At 55.7% G+C, this 20523-nt stretch overlaps 2 protein-coding genes across 4 annotated transcripts; one reads left to right on the top strand and one right to left on the bottom strand.

The window, feature by feature from the left end:
- Positions 1 to 40: 40 nt before the first annotated feature.
- Fgf22 (fibroblast growth factor 22) lies at positions 41 to 2479 on the bottom strand. Of its 3 annotated transcripts, none has more exons than XM_036170948.1 (3): positions 2245 to 2479; positions 919 to 1022; positions 41 to 815 (listed from the first exon to the last, which is right to left on the bottom strand). In XM_036170948.1, exons 1-3 carry the CDS (start codon positions 2429 to 2431, stop codon positions 405 to 407), a joined length of 702 nt encoding a protein of 233 aa, XP_036026841.1. In that variant the 5' UTR covers positions 2432 to 2479; the 3' UTR covers positions 41 to 404. The 3 variants fall into 3 exon arrangements, with proteins under 3 accessions (XP_036026841.1, XP_036026843.1, XP_036026842.1); XM_036170950.1 differs by lacking the exon at positions 2245 to 2479 and adding an exon at positions 2053 to 2216; XM_036170949.1 differs by having other exon boundaries at positions 570 to 838.
- Positions 2480 to 8902: 6423 nt separating this feature from the next.
- Positions 8903 to 20488, top strand: Polrmt (RNA polymerase mitochondrial). The gene is made up of 21 exons (XM_036170249.1): positions 8903 to 9016; positions 9624 to 9722; positions 11249 to 11784; positions 14415 to 14545; positions 14639 to 14825; positions 15255 to 15404; positions 15513 to 15677; positions 15872 to 16042; positions 16249 to 16473; positions 16737 to 17525; positions 17825 to 17947; positions 18198 to 18320; positions 18409 to 18588; positions 18736 to 18822; positions 18907 to 19020; positions 19102 to 19154; positions 19281 to 19379; positions 19871 to 19943; positions 20043 to 20134; positions 20221 to 20291; positions 20375 to 20488. The coding sequence occupies exons 1-21, from the start codon at positions 8929 to 8931 to the stop codon at positions 20422 to 20424; spliced, it is 3606 nt and encodes a 1201-aa protein (XP_036026142.1). The 5' UTR covers positions 8903 to 8928; the 3' UTR covers positions 20425 to 20488.
- The last annotated feature ends 35 nt before the right edge of the window (positions 20489 to 20523 follow it).

The raw sequence follows: 20523 nt of genomic DNA, 5'->3' as shown, positions 1-20523 counted from the left end.
CGAGTTCCAGAACAGCCAAGAATATGCAGACTGTCTCCAAAAGAAAAAAAAAAAAAAGTGTGTGTGTGTATCTTTTTATGTGTATGGGGAGCAAGTTATGTGCACTTGAGTACAGGTGCTTGTAGAGGCCAGAAAAGGAAGTTGGATCCTCTGGAGTGGGACGTAGACGTGATTGTGAATGACCTTGTGGGAGAACTAAGCTCAGCCCCCCTGGAAGAGCAGGTGTTCTCAGCTCCAGCCCCTCCCTACTCTGACCACATGGCACAGGTCTGTGTCGCTGTTACCGCCAACCTGGGCCATGCCCTCCACAACGTGTCCGCCCTCCCTGATCCTGTCTTTATTTTCCTCCTCCACCTGGTGCGTCCCCATCTCCAAACCTCTCCGTGCTGTGCCCAGAGCACATGTCAAGCCGAGCCTGGCCATGTCCTCACCTCCAAACCAGATGGATGGAAACTGCCAGTTTTGTGTCTCCCCCTGAGAGTGGCCTCGCCTGAGGGACCCTGCCATACTTCCATGCCTGGCAGCCAGCAGACACCCAGCTTGTGACCTAAGGATCTCTGGCCTGGGCCCCTTGCCGCCGCACTCCAGATCTTCCAGGCCTCCTCCGCTGCCCATGCCTCCTCAACCATCAGCAAGCCCTTCAAGATGAGACCAGCACTGGCAGGAAGTGTGTGGACAGCTGGTGACGCCGTGTCCGCCCGCCTTGCCGGGGAACGCCCTGGCCATCCAGCGCCAGGAACATAGGTCGTCCGCGGTGTCGCCATTGTCGTGAGGCGTATGTGTTGTAACCGTTCTCCTCGATGCGTTCCCGGAACCTGCAGTCCACAGAGTAGACCCGCTGCAGTGCGGGTATGTGAGGCTGTCTGTCTGCCCCACCACCCATCACCACCCGGCGGCTGCCCGCTGCCCATCACTCACCGTCCCGTAGAGGCGTCCCCTGCGATTCATGGCCACGTAGAAGCCTGAGTACACAGCCTTGATCACCACAGTGCCCACACGGACAGAGCGGATCTCAACAATACCTGAGGGATGGAAGAGGACAGTCAGGTAGCAGCCACAGTGGACTGTCCCCAACCCCAGCTGGCATGGACCCTGGAGACTAGGACCCACAACAAACACGGGCCTTCCCTGGATGAAGAAGAATCTGTCCACAGCTGCCAGGCGCTAACCAGAAAAGACCTAGGGAGCCAGGCCATCGCTAACACATGCTTGGGCACCGACTGTATGCCCTCTGCTTCACAGCATCTACACAACCCTGGGTGGAGGGTGCCAACTGTACACATTTCCAGAAGGTAAACAGGCCCAGGATTGGAGGAGCCAGCCCTGGCAAGCCCTACCTACCTGAGTCTCAGCTTTGGGAGGTAAATCCCACCACAGGCCTCTAGGTCCTCTCCAGAAGCTTGAGGCCCCACACTGGGACATAGTCACACCACTCTGCCACAGTCCCTATCACCTACAGAATGAGTGCATCTGCCCCACCCCAGGAAGGCCCGGGACGGTTGGCCCACCCACCACTGTCTTGGTTAGCATTGCATCCTCTTGGCCAGAACCACATAGTAACTACCACATTAAGGAGGGAAGAGCCCCTCACCTATCACCCCCATCCCTGTCTAGGTGGGATCTAAATCTCAGAAGTACTGAAGGGCCCAGGTCACTCAGCTGGGCCTCTTCCCCAGCCTGGGGCCACTCCGCCTGGCTGTGCTGCCACGGATGGACCTGCCCAGCCAGTCCCTTGTCATAGCCCTCGTCCTGTGTGGCCTAATGAGGGCCTTGGAACCCAGATGAAAGCCACTGGGATGGGCAGTGCCCTGTCACCTGCCCAGGGCTGAGCTCAAACCCTCCCAGGAACTCTTGCCAGACTTTAGCACCGGGGGAGCTGGCTGTGGCCTCTCCATCACCCCCAGCTCCCTCCTCACCGTGGCCTTTCCTCTAGCCACATACACGCCATAAGCACTTATCGAAGGTCTTCTGTATGCAAAGCAGGATTGTGTCTGGACCCAAATACATTCCTGGTCTCTTAGCAGGACCTTGAGATCAGGGCATCCCTCTTACCTCGTTTGCCAAATTGGGAACAGAGCGAACCCCAATTCAGGCACGTCGCAATCACAGGAGCAGGAAGGATCCCTGCCTCATAGTCCCACTGGGCATGCACAGTTCGACCTTATACATAGGCCAGTGACCCCACCCGGAGCCTTGCCCGGGAGCCCACGGGAGGTGTGCCCATCTCGCTACCCCCGCACTCACTGTCCTGGCCGTGCCGCCAGCGCGTCCCCTGCACCCGGCCACCGGGGTCCACTCGCAGGAAGAAGTGGGTGGAGGAGAAGAGGCGGCGCCAGCGCACGTCGCCCTCCAGATGCGGGTACCCGCCCGGGGCACCCGGTGCCCGCGCCAGCAGCAGCCAGGCCAGGCCCAGCCAGAGGCGGCGGCGCATCCCGACCTGTGCCCGGCAGCGCGCGGTGGCCCAGCTGCACGGTCGGGGGCGGGGCCAGGGCCGCGGCTGTCCAATGGGCGCTGGGGGCGGGGCCGCCGGCCTGGGCATCACACGCGCGGGGTCTGCGCGCCTGTTTGTCCCACAGGCGGGTCGCGGCCACCCCGGGGGTGAGGGTTTGGGAATGGAGAGGGAGACACAAGAACGAGATCGCAGAGGAACAGAAATTGAAGACAGAAAGGCCGGAGATGGAGGGAGACAGGAAGGGATCACAAAGAAACAGAAGATAGTGGTGGGAGACAGACAGGTACAGACGGAGACAGGTGTCAGTCAATGTGGCCTCCCACTCCTCCGGAGGGGCTCTGCCGTGGAAGAACGGACCGGGAAGGGATGGGGTGAATGGTGCGCAGTGTGACAGATGCAGGAACCTGTGTTTGGGCGGGAGGGACAGACGGGTATGTCACCACCAGCTTAGGGGCATTGAGGACAAGAGGACAGCGTCTGGGCAGCAGAATTAGGGCGGTGTGTCCACCCCCACAGCTGCTCCTCAGCGCAGCCACACCCATCCCCAGGAGACACCCATGGCAGCCATGGTCGACAGCACCTGCCCAGCAGCCAGTGGCTCTGAGGATGGGTGCAATGACCTTCAGATGCAGCCTAGAGTCACCGGTGCTGGGGAACCTTGGTCTTCAACGCCAGTTCCCTCCCCCTGCCCCAGGCAGCACCTTTAAATAGCACTAGGGTGAGGTTTGCTGCCAAGTTTACCTTTTGGGGAGCCCTCTGGAAAGACAACCAGTCCTTCAGGATGCCAGGATTCCTTCCTGGTGGCTCAGTAGATCCCATCTTCCTGGCCCTGGGCAGGTCACACGGGGGCTTGGGGGTGGTGTCCAGGATAAGATGGACCAGCATGTCCAAGCCTGGGTCCATCTGCTGCTTGCACCACACACATATAGCACAAGGCCCCGTGACCCTTCCTGATCGTCCACACTTGAGTGCTTCCTCTGTGAGGAAGGTTGGAAAGGGGTTGTCTGTCTGGAAGAGTACATACACTGCGAAAGTCTAGACACAATGCTGGGCAAACAGTGTAGCACACAGAACCGAGTGCCACCCAGCCACTTTTTTCCGTGGCTGAAACTCAAAGCTCCCATTCCAGGGTGAACACCTTGCAGCCCCTGGACCCGCCCCTGGACATTCTTAGATTCCCTGTATGAGAGGCCAGGACGCACGCCTGGGAGGTGTCTGACGTGGTTTGTTTTAATAACAGCTCATTGAAATATAATTTGCATACCACATAAATCACTCATTTAAAGTGTAAGCTGAGTTGTTAGTGCACAAGCGCTGGGCAATCCTCACCTGTCAAACTCCACAGTGTTCCATCATCCCCACCTGTCTTCCCAGCTTCCAGTACTCTCAAGTCCACTTCCCGTCTCTGGATTCTCTTGTTCTGAGCACTTCCTGTTATGGAGACCCACACTGTATGGCCTTTGGGGTCTGGTTCTCTCACTGAATACCATGTCCTTAAGGTCATTCCAGGCTGTGGCATGTGAGGAGGCTTCACTCCTGTTCATGGCTGAGCAATATTCCAAGATAGGAATGGCCCATTCTATGTGTCTGTCATCTACCTGTTGAAATTGGGCTATCTCCACATTCTGGGTGCTGTGAATATTGTAAGTTTTGGTGTGAATGTGGGTTTTCATTTCTTCTGGGTACATACATAGACGGGGAATCCCTGGGTCATGTGGTAAATATGTTTAATTAATTTCGTTTGTTGTCTCGGGCTGGCTTCCAACTCAAAATGCTGGTGCTTCAGCCTCCTGAGTGCTGGGATGACAGGTGTGCATCACTCCACAGCATTCTGTCTTGTCTTTTTCCGGTCTCACTGTGTAGCCCAGGCTGGCCTTGAACTCACAGAGATCCGCCTGCCTCTGCCTCCCAGTGCTGGGATTAAAGGTGTGTGCCACCACACACAGCTCTTTCTTATTTATTCAATTTTGGATTAACTTTTAATTGTCTAAGAGGGGATGGTACACGTGCCACAGCTTAAACACAGAAGTCAGAAGACAACTCCCGGAACCCTTCTCTACTTCTACTATATGGGGCCAGGGGATCAGGGCAGAATGCCACCCTATAGGTTAGCTCAGGCTGGCCTTGAACTCAACTTCTTGAGTGCTAGGAGGATAGGCAGGAGCCCTTCTCTTGGCAAAAAACCAGTAGGAATCTTCTCTTGGAGGGTGCTAGGAATTGAACCTAGGTCTTCCCCACATGCTAGGCTCTGTCCCTGACCTCACTGGGTTATTCTGGGCAGGGCTCTGTTGTGATATTTTGTTTGTGTCCTGACAAATAAAGCTTGCTTGCAGATTAGAGGGTGAAGCTAGCCACTAGTTAACCAGAGAGGCCAGGCAGGGAGGAAGCAAGAAGATCAGGAGTTCAAGGCCACCCTGGGCTACAGGAGATTGAACCAGTCTGAAAGAGAAACAAAGCCAAGCAGTGGTGGTTCTTGTGTTTAATCCCAGCACTAGGAAGGTGGAGACAGGATCTACTGCCCATTTAGTCTGAGTCTGAGATTTTTGTAGAGGTTAGAGGTCTCTGGTGGGTGGCTGCTCTGTTTCTCTGTCTTTCAGTTTTCACCCTCATTATATGACTCCAAGGGGTTTTGTTTTGTTTTGTTTTTTTTGGTTTTTCGAGACAGGGTCTCTCTGTAGCTTTGGAGCCTGTCCTGGACTAGCTCTGTAGCCCAGGCTGGCCTCGAAATAACAGAGATCTGCCTGCCTCTGCCTCCTGAGTGCTGGAATTACAGGCGTGCGCCGCCACCACCAACCGGCCAACTCCAAGTTTTTATTGTGAAGCAGGATTGGGCTTCAGGGCCACACCCTGACCACGCCCCCAGCCCCTCACTACGGGGGGTGGGGGGTGGGGGGGTTCTAGACGGGGCTCCACCCTGACCACGCCCCCAGCCCTCACGGGGTGTAGGGGGGGACTCTAGGGACTCAGCTCCCCTCCACTCTCCCCCCTACCCCACCCCACCCCACACCATGTTTACCTCAGCTCTAGATACCAGAATACCCCAGTGAGGGGCTGGGGTGGGCTCAGGAGTAGCATCCTTGTCTAGAATCTGTTGACTAAGAGCAAAGTATCTAAACTCAAATCAAAGAGGAACTTGAATAATAAGGGACAGGGGAAGAACTCGAGCCCATGGTTCTTCCAGCCCACAAAGATCTGGGGAGCTGTTGATGTCTTGGAGTTATAGGTCCTGCTACTTCATCCCTGGGGACCAGGAGGCTGACCTCAGGAAGAAGTCAGGTTTGAGGTCACCATGCCCCAGGTACCCTAGCGAATGAGCTGAGCCAGTTGGGGAGGGCAAAGCTCAGTGCTGAAATCAATCTCACCCCATGACGTCAGCAAGGCCAGGCCTGCTTGGGCACCTTGGAATGTGTAGTTGAGGGGCCCGGGTCTTCAATTTAAGCAGAGGAAATCTGTTGAATTCCTGCCCTGAGGCCTCTCTAGTGGTTCAGCAACTCACCTCAGGGCCTTTGCACTGGCTGGCATTTCTCCCTCCACCCCTGTTGTTGGCTAGGTCTTCCACAGGAAAGCTGGTCCTAGCCCTGGGTGATCCTCGCTGAGCCTCAAGTGGGCAGGAGATTTGACCGCCTCCACCTGGCGGATTACCTGGCGGGTGCAAAGAAATGGATGGAGGAGCTGGGATTTTGCCTCTTTGATGTTTAGCTCACTTTCCTCTCTCCCTCCCTCTCTCTCTCTCTCTCTCTCTCTGTCTCTGTCTCTCTGTCTCTCTGTCTCTGTCTCTCTCTCTCTCTCTCCTTCCAGACAGGGTTTCTCTGTATAGCCACCATGGCTGTCCTTGAACTCAAAGATCAGCTTGCCTCTGCCTTCCAAATGCTGGGATTAAAGGAATGGGCTGGGGCAGAGATAGCTCAGAGCTTAAGAGCACTGGCTGCTCTTTCAGAGGTCCTGAGTTCAGTTCCCAGCAACCATGTGGTGGCTCACAACCATGTGTAATGGGTGATAACTTTTAGGCCTCCTGAAGGCCTCTCCTCCCGATTGCAACAAACCAAATCTGACCAAATTGGAAAGCCCAGGATTAATGGGTAAAGCACTCTCCGGCGATTCCCTGGCCCCGCAGAGAGGAGACAGGGACATGAAACCTGAAGAACCAACAACCATGAGTCTGTTTTGGGGCATGCCGCTTATATATCCCCTGTGGGAGTCGCCCCGAGCCTCTCTGGGGGTGGGAAGAGCTGTGTAAGGTGGGATCCGATTCCCTCTTCTGGTATGGATGAAAACATAGCACTCATATACATAAATAAACAAATAAATAAACATTAAAAATTAATAAATGAAGGCGTGGGCTGCGACACCCGGTTTAGCTCACTCTTCTTGCTCTGTTCCTGTCTGCCTGTCTGTGGAGGTAAACTGAGGCTAGGATAAGGGGAAACATGGTCCTGGACTGTAGTTGGGTTTTTAGTTGAAGCTGAAGCATACCTGGGCTTTCCACACGTCTTTCTAAGATCCATGCTCTGCACATTTGGGCCACTTGTTGGAATCAATCTCTTTTCCTCTCTCCCTCTCTCTGAATGATTTATTTTTATTTTATGTGCATTGGTCTTTTGCCTTCATATAAGTCTGTGTGAGAATGTCAGGTCCCCTGGAACTGGAGTTACAGTTGTGAGCTGCCAGGATGGTACTGGGAATTGAACCTTGGTCCTTTGGAAGAGCAGCCAGTACTCTAACCACTGAACCACCACTCCAGCCCCAAAGAGACTTTTTTTTCTTTCTCTTTTGGTTTTTCAAGACAGGGTTTTTCTGTGTAGCCCTGGGTGCCCTGGAACTCACTCTGTAGACCAAGCTGGCCTTGAATTAGCAGAGATCCCCCTGCTTCTGTCTCCTGAGTGCTGAGATTAAAGGCATGGGCCACCACACCTCTCTCTCTCTCTCTCTCCCTCTCTCTCTCTCTTCCTCTCTCTCAGTGTGTGTGGGTCTGTCTGTCTCATTAAGACAGTTTTATATGCCCAGGATATTGCTTTGAATTTTAATCCTCCTGCCTCCACCTCCAGAGGGCTGGGATTATAAATCCACCTCACTGTGTCCTACGCTCACTGATGACCTCCAGGCAGTCATAGTCTTAGTACTGGGAAAGGGGGAAATAAGCCACTTTTGGCAGCCCAGGCCTCCTGTCATCTCAGGAGGATACTGTCTGGGCTACAGAATTACTTCAAGAACTGCCTGGAAAACTTAGCAAGACTGTCTCAAAAATAAAATGCTTGGGTATGACAGTGCATACCTGTCATCCCAACACTCCTAAATTAGAGGCAGGAGGATTAGAAAGGGTGGGGGTCCAGGGGAAACTGGGGTCAGCTGTGGGTCAGAGGGTGGAGTGCTTGCCAGGCCTGGTACTCAGCTCCATTGTCCCAGCACTGGGGAGGTGGAGGTGTGAGGGTTTGGCGTTCAAGGTCAGCTCCCATATATGTAAATTGGAGGCCAGCCAGAGCTACATGGGACTCTGTGAGTGAATGAATGAAAGAGTGAATGAATAGGGATGTGGTACTATTTACATTTCTTTTGCATCTGTAAGGCTTCAGATTCCATTTGCGCGTGCATGCGTGTGCACACACACACACACACACACACACACAGAGAGAGAGAGAGAGAGAGAGAGAGAGAGAAAAGAGAAAAGAAAAAGAAAAAACAAAATAGGGGATTGTGCATGGTTGTGCAAGCTATAATTCTAGTTCTAGTACTGAGGAGGCAAAACAGGCATATCTCTCTGAGTTCAGCCTGGTCTAAATATAATGAACTCCAGGACAGTCATGATTACATAGTGATACTCTGTGTCATATATATTCTGTTATATATAGATACATACACATGTAAAACAGAGCAGAAATCAAACAGAGAATAAGAAAGTAAAAAACAAACCAGGTTGTAGTTGTGCACACCTTTAATCCCAGCATTTTGGATGCAGAGGCAGGCAGATCTGAGTTTGAGGCCAGCCTGGTCTACAGAGATAGGTTTTCAAAACCTTGTCTTGGGGCTGGAGAAGTGGCTCAGAGGTTAAGAGCACTGACTGCTCTTCCAGAGGTCCTGAGTTCAATTCCCAGCACCCACATGGTGGCTCACAACCATCTGTAGTGAGATCTGGTGCCCTCTTCTGGCCTGCAGCCATATATGCTGTATACACGATAAATAAATAAATCTTTAAAAAAAACAAAACAAAAAAAACCCTTGTCTTGAAAAATCAAAATATAAAAAAGGAAGGAAAAAAAAATCGAATCAGAGGAAACTTGGATTATGAAAAGAGCCAGTGAAATGGGCAGAGTATTTCTGCGCCTGCTCTCTTGCCGCCACACCGCGCGCTTCCTCCTGGGAGTTGTAGTTCTACTCTGGCGCCTCTCGCGGGGCCGAACGTTCCCATCCTTCCTGCAGTCTCGGAACTACAACTCCCGGTTGGCGGCTCGCGCGCGTGCGCTGTGTGGGTAGCGGGCGGCATGTCGGCGCTACGCTGGACCAGAGGCGCAGCGGGACTCGGCAGGGCGTTGAGCTCCTCTGGACGCCGCCGCCCGACTTCGGAGGAAGGTAAAGCAGTGTCGGCCCCCAGGCTGTGATTTTTCGCCTCCCTGGGGTCCAGTCGCCTCCAGCCTTTGCCCTTTGCCCTACGGAGGAGTCCCTGGGAACCCACTTAGCTCGGGCACTAGTTGGCACGTTTCGCGGGAATCCGCAGGGCACTTTGACTTTTGACTCTCGCTGGCTTTTGTAGCCCTCTTAACCCATTGTTGGGAACTTTTGGATTCTGACTTTGACCTTTATGGCTACTTTAAGTTATGAGTCCTTGCTGGATCCTGCACCGCCACTCTGGTTTTGGCCTGCTCTGCCCTTGAGCTTACACTTTCCTGGGTCTTGATTTATTTGGGGTGGGGTGGGGTTAGTTTTTGAGACATGGTTCTTCCGTGTGGCTCATGCTGGATGTTGGATTCGAACTCATGCCTCCTGAGTGTTGAGATCACAAACCTGTACCACCATGCCTGGCTGTCCTTGTCTTTTGATGTCGTTTCTTTCTGGGCATGAGGTAAGTATGAGGGACTAGCCTAGGCTGACCAGGAACTCACGATGTACCTCAGGCTAGACTCCACTCAGCCTCCAGAGTGCCGGGGTGCCCACTTGAGACAGTGGTTGTCTCTTTCAGGGACCCTCAGTGGCCTCCGCAGCTCAAGAAGGAGCTCTGCTGCCAGCCCCCGTGAGCAAGATGTCCAAAAGGAGTGGGGCCATGCTGAGCTGCTGGAAGGTAAGCTGGAGTCCCAAGCCCTGTGCAGGGCTCACAGCCTGGGCTCCTTACAGTGAGGGCCTTGAGGGAATGGGCTCCTCGCTGGACCCTGTCTGTACACGGCCTGTTGGGTCCTCTTGTGTGCTGGGCGCTGTTGTAATTTCATTCCTGGACTCTCACTTCCAGGAAGACAGTTGGGGCCCCAAATTAAACCTGAACAAATGCCCAAGGCACATTTGTCATTGGAATGGTCTTCTACTCTAGAGAGTCTCCAGTTTGAGTCCTAAACAGTCAAGGTGGAGCTGGAACCCAATTTTTTTGTTTGTTTGTTTGTTTTTCTGAGACAAAGCTTCTCTGTGCAGCCCTGGCTGCCCTGGAACTCGCTCTGTAGCCCAGGCTGGCCTCGAACTCACAGAGATCCACCTGCCTCTGCCTCCTGAGTGCTGAGATTAAAGGCATGCGCCACCACTGCCCTGTGAAAAATCCAATTTTTACTTCATTTATTTATTGGTATTTCCAAATCAAGGTTTCTCTATGTAGCTCTGGCTGTCCTGGAACTCCCTCTGTATTCCAGGCTGGTCTCAAATTCACAGAGATCCTCCTGCCTCTGCTTCCCTAGTGCTGGGATTAAAGGTGTGTATACCACCACCTAGCTTTGGAACCCAATTTTAAGGGTTAGGGGACCGAGTCTAGTGGACAGGATGTCCCAGGCCACCAACCAGGTTCCCCTCCTGACCCCATGTCATGTCCATGTCTCCTCTCAAACACCCTGTTTCTTGCGCCGTGGAGCCCAGTCACACTGACTTCTCTACTGCCACACCAAATACTCCTGCCCCAGGGCCTTTGCAGCCTCTTGGCTCTTCTTCAGGAGGCCTCCCACAGATGTGCCATCTGCCTTGTGAAGTACCCTGAGAGCCAAGAGCCTGTGTATTGAGACAGGATCTCACCCAGAACTCTGATCCTCTCCCATCCACCCCTTCCACTCCCAACTTTGTTTCTTTTTGTGCAGACCTGAGCCAGGTCCCTGCCTCACACTGACTGTTGGGCCACGAACCAGGGACTGGAGTTGTGGGAATGGCAGACAGTCAGGTGGTCCTGGGGATGCCTGTGTTGTGGAGCTGTGGATGAGCCTGCTCTGTTTCTGTGCTCACCGCTCACCACGGCTGTTTCTGTATGCTGTGTTCCCAGCCAGGCTCTGACCTTCTTGTGCACTAGCTTGATCACATAAAAGCTGTGTGGCTGGGCCCCCTGTATAGTGCCATTAATTGCCTTTTGGAGAAAATGTGAGCATTTTTTGATCAACTTACTGGCCTTTATCAAGTATGTGCCTGAATCAGAAACAGCAGGTCACTCTGTGTTGGCCAGTGCCAGCATGTGCAAAGACCCTGAGGTAGGAACCCTTAAGGCTGGGAGGAGTGAAGGAGGGAGAGAATCGGGCTGCGGTGAGCAGGAAGTGGTGGGAGGCTTGGCGGGTAGAGCCTGGAGTCCAGGATCAGAGCATCCCGAGGTGCAAGAGTGGGTCCCCAGTCCCTCTGTGCTGTCTGCAGTGCTGGAGGCCCGGGTGCGGCAACTGCAGGCCGAGAGCAGATCCGAGGTGATGGTGAAGAAGGTGCAGACGGACCGGCCCCCGAAGGGCCGCAGCGGTCGCTGGGCCCAGAAGCTGGAGGCCGAGAAACAGATGAAGCAGAAGCGCCAGGAATTTCTTGACGTGCAGCAGAAGCAAGCCCACACCCTGCACACAGAACCCCGGATCTGGAGCAAGAAGCTGGCCAACTGCCTGCAGCCAAGCAAGAAGGGGGCAGCCAGGAGCTCAGAAGAGGAGGAACAGCGGCTGACCCGGGCCCTGCAGGTCGCCCTGCCGAAGCTCGCTTCCTGCACCCCAGCCAGTGCCAAGGCCATGGTGGTAGAGCCGAACATCTTGCTCCTCCAGCAGAAGTTTCTAGCCTTCTTTGAGTGCTGCGCCTGCACTGGCAATATGCCCCTCGCCCACCACGTGCTGATCATTCACCACCACAAGTGTGACAAACAGCAGCTGCTCACACTGGACATGTATAACACCGTGATGCTGGGCTGGGCCCGACAGGTGAGCCCCGGTTCAGATTCCTGTGGCTTTTCCGACCGAAAACACTCTTCCCTTAAAAACCACCACCAGGAGCTGGAGAGATGGCTCAGCAATTAAGATCAGTGACTGTTCCTCCAGAGGTCCTGAGTTCAATTTCCAGCACCCACATGGTGGCTCACAACCATCTGTAATGAGATCTGTGCCCTCTTCTGGCCTGCAGGCAGACATGCAGACAGAAAGAACACTGTATACATAATAAGTACATCTTTCACCCCAGGTCTTCTTTATTGGTTTGTTTTGTTTTTGTGTTTCGAGACAGGGTTTCTCTGTGTAGCTTTGGAGCCTGTCCTGGATCTCGCTCTGTAGACCAGGCTGGCCTCGAACTGAGGCTCTTTCTGGCTCTGCCTCCCGAGTGCTGGGATTAAAGGCGTGTGCCACCACCGCCTGGCCTAATAAGTACATCTTAAAAACAAAACAAACCACCACTACTGCCAATAACAAAAAACAAAAACAAGAGCTGGGCGGTGGTGGTGCACACCTTTAATCCCAGAACTCAGGAGGCAGAGGTAGGCAGATTTCTGAGTTTGAGGTCAGCCTGGTCTACAGAGTAAAAACTGTTCCCCTTCCCCCCTAAAAATAAGAGACTGAGAAGGCCTGGTGTAGTTCTGTGTGGGGCTGCTGAGCCTCCCGAGCAGAGGCTGGTCCTGCTGTCCCAGCTGCCCCTGAACCTTGGGGGACACACTCATTGCTCCAGGGTGGGGAGCCTGCTCTTCTTCATAAATTCCATAGGTGGAAACTCCAGTGCTCTGAGAGGTCTGTTTCTTCCTCAGCACCTTAGCAGAGTAGGAGAATGTCAGTCTAGGAGTTCAAAACCAGCCTGGGGCCAGGCGGTGGTGGTGCACACCTTGAATCCCAGCACTCGAGAGGCAGAGGCGGGCGGGTCTCAGAGCTCCAGGCTGGCCGCAGCTGTTACTAGAGAAGCCCTGTCGTGACAACAACAAAACAAAGCCAGCCTGAGAAATACTGCAAGGCCTTTGTCCTTCCTTCCTCCTTCCTTCCTTCTTCCTTCCTTCTTCCTTCCTTCCTTCTTCCTTCCTCCTTCTTCCTTCCTTCTTCCTTCCTTCTTCCTTCTTCCTTCCTTCCTTCCTTCTTCCTTCCTTCCTTCTTCCTTCCTTCCTTCTTCCTTCTTCCTTCCTTCCTTCTTCCTTCTTCCTTCCTTCCTTCTTCCTTCCTCCTTCCTTCCTTCTTCCTTCCTTCCTTCCTTCCTTCCTTCTTCCTTCCTTCTTCCTTCCTTCCTTCCTTCTTCCTTCCTTCCTTCTTCCTTCCTTCTTCCTTCTTCCTTCCTTCCTTCTTCCTTCCTTCCTTCCTTCTTCCTTCCTTCCTTCTTCCTTCTTCCTTCCTTCTTTCCTTCCTTCTTCCTTCCTTCCTTCCTTCTTCCTTCCTCCTTCTTCCTTCCTTCTTCCTTCCTTCCTTCTTCCTCCTTCCTTCCTTCCTTCTTCCTTCCTTCCTTCTTCCTTCTTCCTTCTTCCTTCCTTCCTTCCTTCTTCCTTCCTTCCTTCTTCCTTCCTTCCTTCCTTCTTCCTTCCTTCTTCCTTCCTTCCTTCCTTCTTCCTTCCTTCCTTCTTCCTTCCTTCCTTCCTTCCTTCCTTCTTCCTCCTTCCTTCCTTCCTTCTTCCTTCCTTCCTTCTTCCTTCCTTCCTTCCTTCCTTCTTCCTTCCTTCTTCCTTCTTCCTTCCTTCCTTCTTCCTTCCTTCCTTCCTTCCTTCTTCCTTCCTTCCTTCCTTCCTTCTTCCTTCCTTCCTTCCTTCCTTCTTCCTTCCTTCCTTCTTCCTTCCTTCCTTCCTTCCTTCCTTCTTCCTTCCTTCCTTCCTTCCTTCCTTCCTTCCTTCCTTCCTTCTTCCTTCCTTCCTTCCTTCCTTCCTTCCTTCCTTCCTTTCTTTCCTTTTTCTTTTTTTTTCCTTTTCTTTTTGGAGAGACAGGGTTTCTCTGTGTAACTGAGGCTGTCCTGGAACTCGCTCTGTAGCCCAGGCTGGCCTTGAACTCACATCAGTCCACCTGCCTCTGCCTCCCGAGTGCTGGGATTAAAGGCGTGCGCCTATACACCTGACCCTCTTTTTTTTTAATAATTTATTTTTATTTTATGTTCATTGTTGTTTTGCCTGCATGTGTGTCTGCGTGAGGGCCTCAGAAGCCCTGGACCTGGAGTCACAGACTGATGTGAGCTGCCATGTGGGTGCTGGGAACTGAACCCCGGTCCACTGGAAGAGCGGTCACTCTTCAGTGCCGAGCCGTCTCTCCAGCTCTGAGAGAGCCTGTTTCAGAGGTAGAAAAACAAAACAAAGATGAGAAAAGACACATAAGACAGATGGAGGCAGAGGCTCGGAGGTCAAGGCCAGCCTGCAAACGAACAACAAAAAATAAGCCAGCATAAAACACAGGTCCTGGTGCTGGAGCTCAGTGGTAGAGTGCATGCCTGGCCTGCATGAGGCCCAAGGTTCAATCCCCACTAATGCACTGTCCTCAGAAGGACACCCTGTGGTCCGCCTACTGCCAGATCCCTCCCAAATCACTCAAAGTTTGGGTTTCTAGGGGACTCGGAAAAGGGGTCCAGGTGCCGTTCTTGGACCTCATTGCCTTACCCGTGTCCCTAGGGCTCCTTCAAGGAGCTGGTATACGTGTTCATCATGTTGAAGGATGCTGGCCTCTCTCCTGACCTGTGGTCCTATGCAGCCGCACTCCAGTGCATGGGACACAGGGACCAAGATGTCTACATCATCCAGAGGTGGGTCTGGAATGTGCTGGGGTGGCCTGTCCCCCTGGGACAAGCCAGCCCCTCCAGTGCTGACCTTGCACTATCCGGTCCCATGTTCCTCAGGTGTCTGAAGGAGATGGTGGAAGCAGGCTTCCAGCCTCAGCAGCTCTTCACCGACCTGGTCCTGGCAGGGGAGGAGCGGGCCGCACTGCTGAGAGCAGTGGTCAAGGCTAAGCCTGCCTTCAGTCTTCCGCCACAGCCCCCAGATCCGGTCAACACATCCACACTGCTCAAGGAGGTCTATGCCAAGGTGAGCCCCAGGCGTGAAGCTGCTGTAACATCAGGAAGACTGACCCGCAGGCACAGGCTAGGCTGGAACCTTCACAGACGAGCACCCACAAACCTGCTTCCTCTGGATTCCTGTCCTGGGTGTTTCCTATCATGGAGCCTTGTGCTGTGTGGCCTTTTGTGTCTGGCTCACTGATGACAATGTCCTCAAGGTCCCTACATGTGGTGGTATATGTTGGAGCCTTGCTCAGTAGTATTCCAGTGTGTTGTAGGGCATCCTGTGTCCATCTGTCCGTGGACCCTGGGCTGTTCCTCCTGACTGTCAGCACTCAGGTGCTGTCTCAGCTGTTGGGTACACTGTGTTCAGTTCCTAGTCCTCCAGGAGTTTACTTTGAGTGGGCAGAGGCCGTGAGGTGGCTTCTTGCCTGGCACTGTCTCCTGTGCCCAACAGAAGGGTCCCAAGTCCTACCCGAAGCTGCCCCTGCCCCTGGAGACCCTGCAGGACCTGTTTGACCAGCAGCTGCGTGTGGAGCTGAGCGCCAGCGTCTGCATCCAGTCGGTAGAGAAGGCCCCAATAATGACTAAGGAGGTCATTGAGGCGGTAAGGGCCTCATCATGGCCGGAAGGCTTGGAGCTGTGAGCCCAGCCTACCTGGGAGGTCTTGGCAGGGGGCTCTAAGGGCATGGTTGTGACAGGCGCTCTCCCACAGCGGAAGACCCTGAAGACACTGCGGGAGCAGTGGGAAAGGGAGCTGCTCCGAGTGCTGCAGCACACCAAGGCCACCATGGCCTGCCAGGCGCACGAGGGCCAGCCCACCCTCTACCCCTTCCTGTGCCTGCTCAGTGAGGAGGAGTTTGTGAGCATGCTGATGCAGGTGGGCCAGGTCTGGGGGCTCCCGGGTGGAGGGCGGGGCCGGGGGCAGAGGGCGGGGCGGGGGCGGGGCGGGGGCGGAGAGCGGAGGCCGGGGGCGGGGCCGGGGTGGAGAGCGGAGGGCGGGGCCGGGGGGGGGGCGGGGGCGGAGAGCGGTGCTCAGGTAGCCACAGCTTGGCCTCTTGTCTACGCACCCAGGTGCTGCAGGTGCTGCCAGCGCAGGGCCAGCCCCTCCTCCACCTGGCCCATGACCTGGGCCTTCGGGTCTTAAATCGGCATTTGGTAAAGCAGAAGCAGGTCACCAACCACGTGCAGAAGCTGGGGCAGCAGTACTCGAAGTACCTCCGGCTGCTGGCTTCTGACACACAGGTGAAGGGGTCAGACTTCCTGCTGACCTGGGTACTTCCCTTGGAGACATCCCTTCTCTGTGGGATTTACTCCACTCACTGCATGCTCTGCCCACATTCCTCCCCCATCACACCCCTCCCCAAATACATGGGTCCATCTGAGCCTCAGTTCCCCCATCCAGAAAATGTGGGCAGCCCTGAGGTTCTCCTGACCAGCTCTCCCTGCAGGTGGAGGCTCCCTGCCTTCCTCGGGAGTACTGGGAATCGCTGGGCCCCCTGGAGACTCCACTGCAGCAGCCCTGGTCCCTGGCAGTGCTGCTTCATCTGGGCAGGCAGCTGGCTGAGTTGCTGGTGCAGGCAGTGCAGATGCCATGCAGCCTGGCCGCCCCGCAGGGTTCATGCCGCCTCATCCCTGTGCTCTATCACGTGTACTCCTTCCGAAGCTACCGCCAGGTGAGTGGGATTCCACAGTCCTTTAATGAGGACTTGGGAGGGGCCTGAGGACACAGGGCAACGACTGCCATTCCGTGGGGCTCTGGCTACTCAGGGCAGTGCCCTTCGGCCATCCCATCTGTGCAAGGATGTGTATGTGAGAGCCGGGTGAGGTGGGGGTGGGGGTTGTTGCGTTGGTCCTGGGGCTCTGGGTTTTCTCTTCTCCCTGTGTGGTGGCAGAAGAGTACCCCTCGTACATGCCTCTGTACATGCTGTCTCCGCAGATCGGCATCCTCAAGCCTCACCCTGCCTTTACGCAGCTGCTGGAGACAGCAGCTGAGCCCACACTGACCTTTGAGACCACAGAAGTGCCTATGCTGTGCCCGCCATTGCCCTGGACCTCACCGCATGCCGGCGCCTATCTGCTGAGCTCCACCAAACTGATGCGTGCCTTGGAGGGGACCACGCAGCACCAGCATCTCCTGGATCGCTGCGCTCCCGCCCAACTGCACGGTGCCCTGGACGCACTCACACAGCTGGGGAACTGCGCCTGGCGTGTCAATGGGCGCCTGCTGGACTTGGTGCTGCAGATCTTCAGGGACAAGGGCTGTGCGCGCCTGGGTGTGCCTCCTCCACGCTCAGAGGCACCACGGCCAGCTCAGCATCACCTGCCGCCCGGCTCCTCACCTCTGCAAAAGGCGGAACTGCGGAAGGAGCTGGCGCGCTGCCTCAAAGCTGCGCGCGAGATGCACAGCCTGCGCAGCGAAGCTCTGTACCGCCTATCGCTGGCGCAGCATCTGCGCAACCGTGTCTTCTGGCTGCCACACAACATGGACTTCCGTGGCCGTACCTACCCCTGCCCGCCTTACTTCAACCACCTGGGCAGCGACCTGGCGCGTGCGCTGTTGGAGTTCGCTGAGGGCCGGCCACTGGGGCCGCATGGCCTCGACTGGCTCAAGATCCACCTGGTGAACATGACTGGCCTCAGGAAGTGTGACTCACTGAGCATGCGCCTGGCTTTCGCAGACGAGGTCATGGAGGAGATCTTGGACTCTGCAGACAACCCCATGACGGTGGGGAATCGCCTGCTCTTCTCTCTGGCTGCCCCCATCTCTGTCTCCTCTCTTTCTCTGTCTCTCCCAGCCTGTTGCCCACTCTGGCTTGGGCCACCTCCCTCAGATGCTCTCAACATCCCACTGTGTCCCTCCCAACGTGTCCGTCCAGCAGAGGCTGCCAGCTGTCCCGAGTGGCCCTCCTCATTCCCCTACGCGCGCGCACACACGCTTGCCTGGTGTTCCTGTATCCGCACGTCCCCTGCGCTGCCGTGGCCAGCTTTTGCTGGCTCTGAGCCCCATGGTCTTACACTCCACAGGGCCGGAAGTGGTGGATGGAGGCTGATGAGCCCTGGCAGACCCTGGCCTGCTGCATGGAGGTGGCACAAGCGGTACGGTCCCCAGACCCCACTGCCTACATCTCTCACCTGCCGATTCACCAGGTGAGCACGCGAACGGACTGCCCCCGGGGGCTGGGCCCAAGTGCCCGAGGAACTGGCACTTGCAGTGGGGTTTCATCTTTAACTGGAATTTTCCTGTGGGACTAGCCTCAGGATGCAGTGACTTTGCTTTGTGAGGGAGGTGGGTCCCCAGGCTCGCTAGGACAAGGACTCTGCACCTGGAGGTGGGGTGACAGCTGTGTGTCAGTATTGGGTGGCTTGGGCTCAGCTCACGGGCACCCCTTGTGGCCAGGATGGCTCCTGCAACGGCTTGCAGCATTACGCCGCACTGGGCCGGGACAGCGCAGGAGCAGCCTCCGTCAACCTAATGCCCTCGGACCTGCCTCAGGATGTGTACAGGGAGGTGGCAGCACAGGTGCGTGCCAGGGCCCCACCCTGTCCCCACGGGGGCCGCTTTCCTGTGAATGTGGATGGGATCCTTCCCTGTCCCCTGCCCCCACCAGGTGGAGGAGTTCCGCCAGCAGGATGCCAGCGAGGGCCTGCGGGTGGCCCAGGTGCTGAAGGACTTCATCACGCGCAAGGTGGTAAAGCAGACGGTCATGACCGTGGTGTACGGGGTCACGCGCTACGGCGGGCGCCTGCAGATAGAGAAGCGCCTGCGTGAAGTCAGCAACTTCCCTCAGGTGCACAGCCTGCCGGGTCCCGCCTGAGTGTGTGCCCTTCAACACCCTTGAGCCTGGTCCTGTAAATCCTGGGTTCCGGCTCTGGGGCAAGGGGAGGGGCAGCCTGCTGGCCCGCCCACCCGCCATTCATGGCCACTGTCCCCACAGGAGTTTGTCTGGGAAGCCTCACACTACCTCGTGCGCCTGGTCTTCAAAAGTCTACAGGAGATGTTCTCCAGCACCCGGGCCATCCAGGTGAGTGGCAGCCCATCTCTCATCTGGGGGCCCCCTCCACACCGTGGCTTGCCCATCCGACCAGGTGTACTGTCATGCCCACAGCATTGGCTGACCGAGAGCGCCAACCTCATCTCTCACGCGGGCTGGCCTGTGGAGTGGGTCACACCCCTGGGTATCCCCATCATACAGCCGTATCACCGTGAGGCCAAGGTCCAGGTACTTGGAAAGGCCCCTCCCCTCCCCTCCCCTCCTCCCTGCCCAGGGCTGGACTCACCTACCCCCAACCCCGGCTTGTAGGTAAAAGGTGGCATCCAGAGCCTCACCTTCACCAGCTCGATGGACATCAGCCAGTGAGTGCCGGACTCCAGGGAGGGGAAGGGAGAGAAGGGGTGAGGACAGGAAAGAAGAGAAGGGGGTGGGGGAGACAGGAAGGAAGGTGGGGTAGAGAGCAAGGCCTAGCACTTCTGGGTCCACAGGAAACCCAACACTCTGAAGCAGAAGAATGGCTTCCCCCCCAACTTCATCCACTCCCTGGACTCCTCCCACATGATGCTGACTGCCCTGTACTGCTACAGGTGTGTCCTGGGGGCAGGCTTGCACTCACTGCAGGTAGACCCCGGGTATGTGGAGTACCTCGGCTGCATGGGCACTCAGTCTGGAATGGTTAACTGCCTGGGGAATGCCAGCCTTGTTTGCTTTCTAGGAATATGGTAGGACAGTGATGGTGAGGTGGAGTCTAGTGGGTAGACACTGCCCATGAAGGGCAGGGCAGGATGAGGTGCTGCTGTGAAGTTGCAGGGTTCCTACCTTGTGCCCAGGTAGTCCAGCAGCAGGTCCTTGGCACAGACCTGCCACTGGACTGAGCTGAGAATCGGACAGGGGTTCAGGTTACTACCCTAAGACCCAGCAGCTGTTTGAGAGTGTGGAGTGAGTCTTCCTGAACATGTACTGCTTAGAGCATTGGGGGACCTGGGGGTGCGCTGGGGCAGACCGCTAGAGCACCTGTCAGAACGAGGTTCAGGGCAGTGGACAGACAGCAGCTGCTCACTCGGGTCTCCCTGGCCAGGAAGGGCCTGACATTCGTCTCTGTGCATGACTGCTTCTGGACACACGCTGCTGACATCCCGGTGATGAACGAGGTATTTCCAGCCCCGACTCCCAGTGACCCCACGATTGGAAGATGGGGCCTCAGTCCCAGGAGTCTTGTACCATGGCTGACTCAGAGTTGACACCCCCAGGTGTGTCGCGAGCAGTTCGTGCGCCTACACAGCCAGCCTATCCTGGAGGACCTGGCTAAGTTCCTGGAGAAGCGCTTCTGCTCTGCCTCCAGGTGAGCTGCCCCTCTGGCGGGCGGCCTGGTCCCTGCCCGCCGCCTGCTCCCCACTCATGTCTGCCCCATCCCCTTTGCACTACCAGGTCCCTGAAGCCCTCAGAACGTGTCCTGGTCACCAAGCTGCAGGAGACGCTACGGTCATTGCCAGAGACGGGTAAGGGTTAAAAGGGGCATGTGTACTAGCCCTTGAGGGCATGTCTGTGGCCTGGCCTCAGCTTCATGCTTTTGGGTCCGCAGGTACCTTCGATCTGGGGCAGGTGATGAGATCCACCTACTTCTTCAGCTGACCCACCCTGCGCTGGCCCTAGACCTGTGCATAGTGTAAATAAATTAATGTCTGTGTTCACTTAATCCAGCTGCCACTTTCTGTCGCCGCGCAAACCCAC

Source organism: Onychomys torridus, chromosome 21, assembly GCF_903995425.1.
Source record: "Onychomys torridus chromosome 21, mOncTor1.1, whole genome shotgun sequence".
In the NCBI taxonomy this organism is placed as follows: Eukaryota; Metazoa; Chordata; class Mammalia; order Rodentia; family Cricetidae; genus Onychomys; species Onychomys torridus.
Note: the sequence above shows the minus strand (reverse complement) of the source record. Positions and strands in the feature narration are given on the sequence as shown.

Coding starts and splice junctions, on each gene's coding strand:
- Fgf22 (XM_036170948.1), bottom strand. CDS start 2,431: ATGCGCCGCCGCCTCTGGCTGGGCCTGGCCTGGCTGCTGCTGGCGCGG. Junction 1,023..2,244: donor CTGGCGGCACGGCCAGGACA/GTGAGTGCGGGG, acceptor TCCATCCCTCAG/GTATTGTTGAGATCCGCTCT. Junction 816..918: donor GGGGACGCCTCTACGGGACG/GTGAGTGATGGG, acceptor TGTGGACTGCAG/GTTCCGGGAACGCATCGAGG.
- Polrmt (XM_036170249.1), top strand. CDS start 8,929: ATGTCGGCGCTACGCTGGACCAGAGGCGCAGCGGGACTCGGCAGGGCG. Junction 17,526..17,824: donor CTGCAGACAACCCCATGACG/GTGGGGAATCGC, acceptor TACACTCCACAG/GGCCGGAAGTGGTGGATGGA. Junction 20,292..20,374: donor ACGGTCATTGCCAGAGACGG/GTAAGGGTTAAA, acceptor TTGGGTCCGCAG/GTACCTTCGATCTGGGGCAG.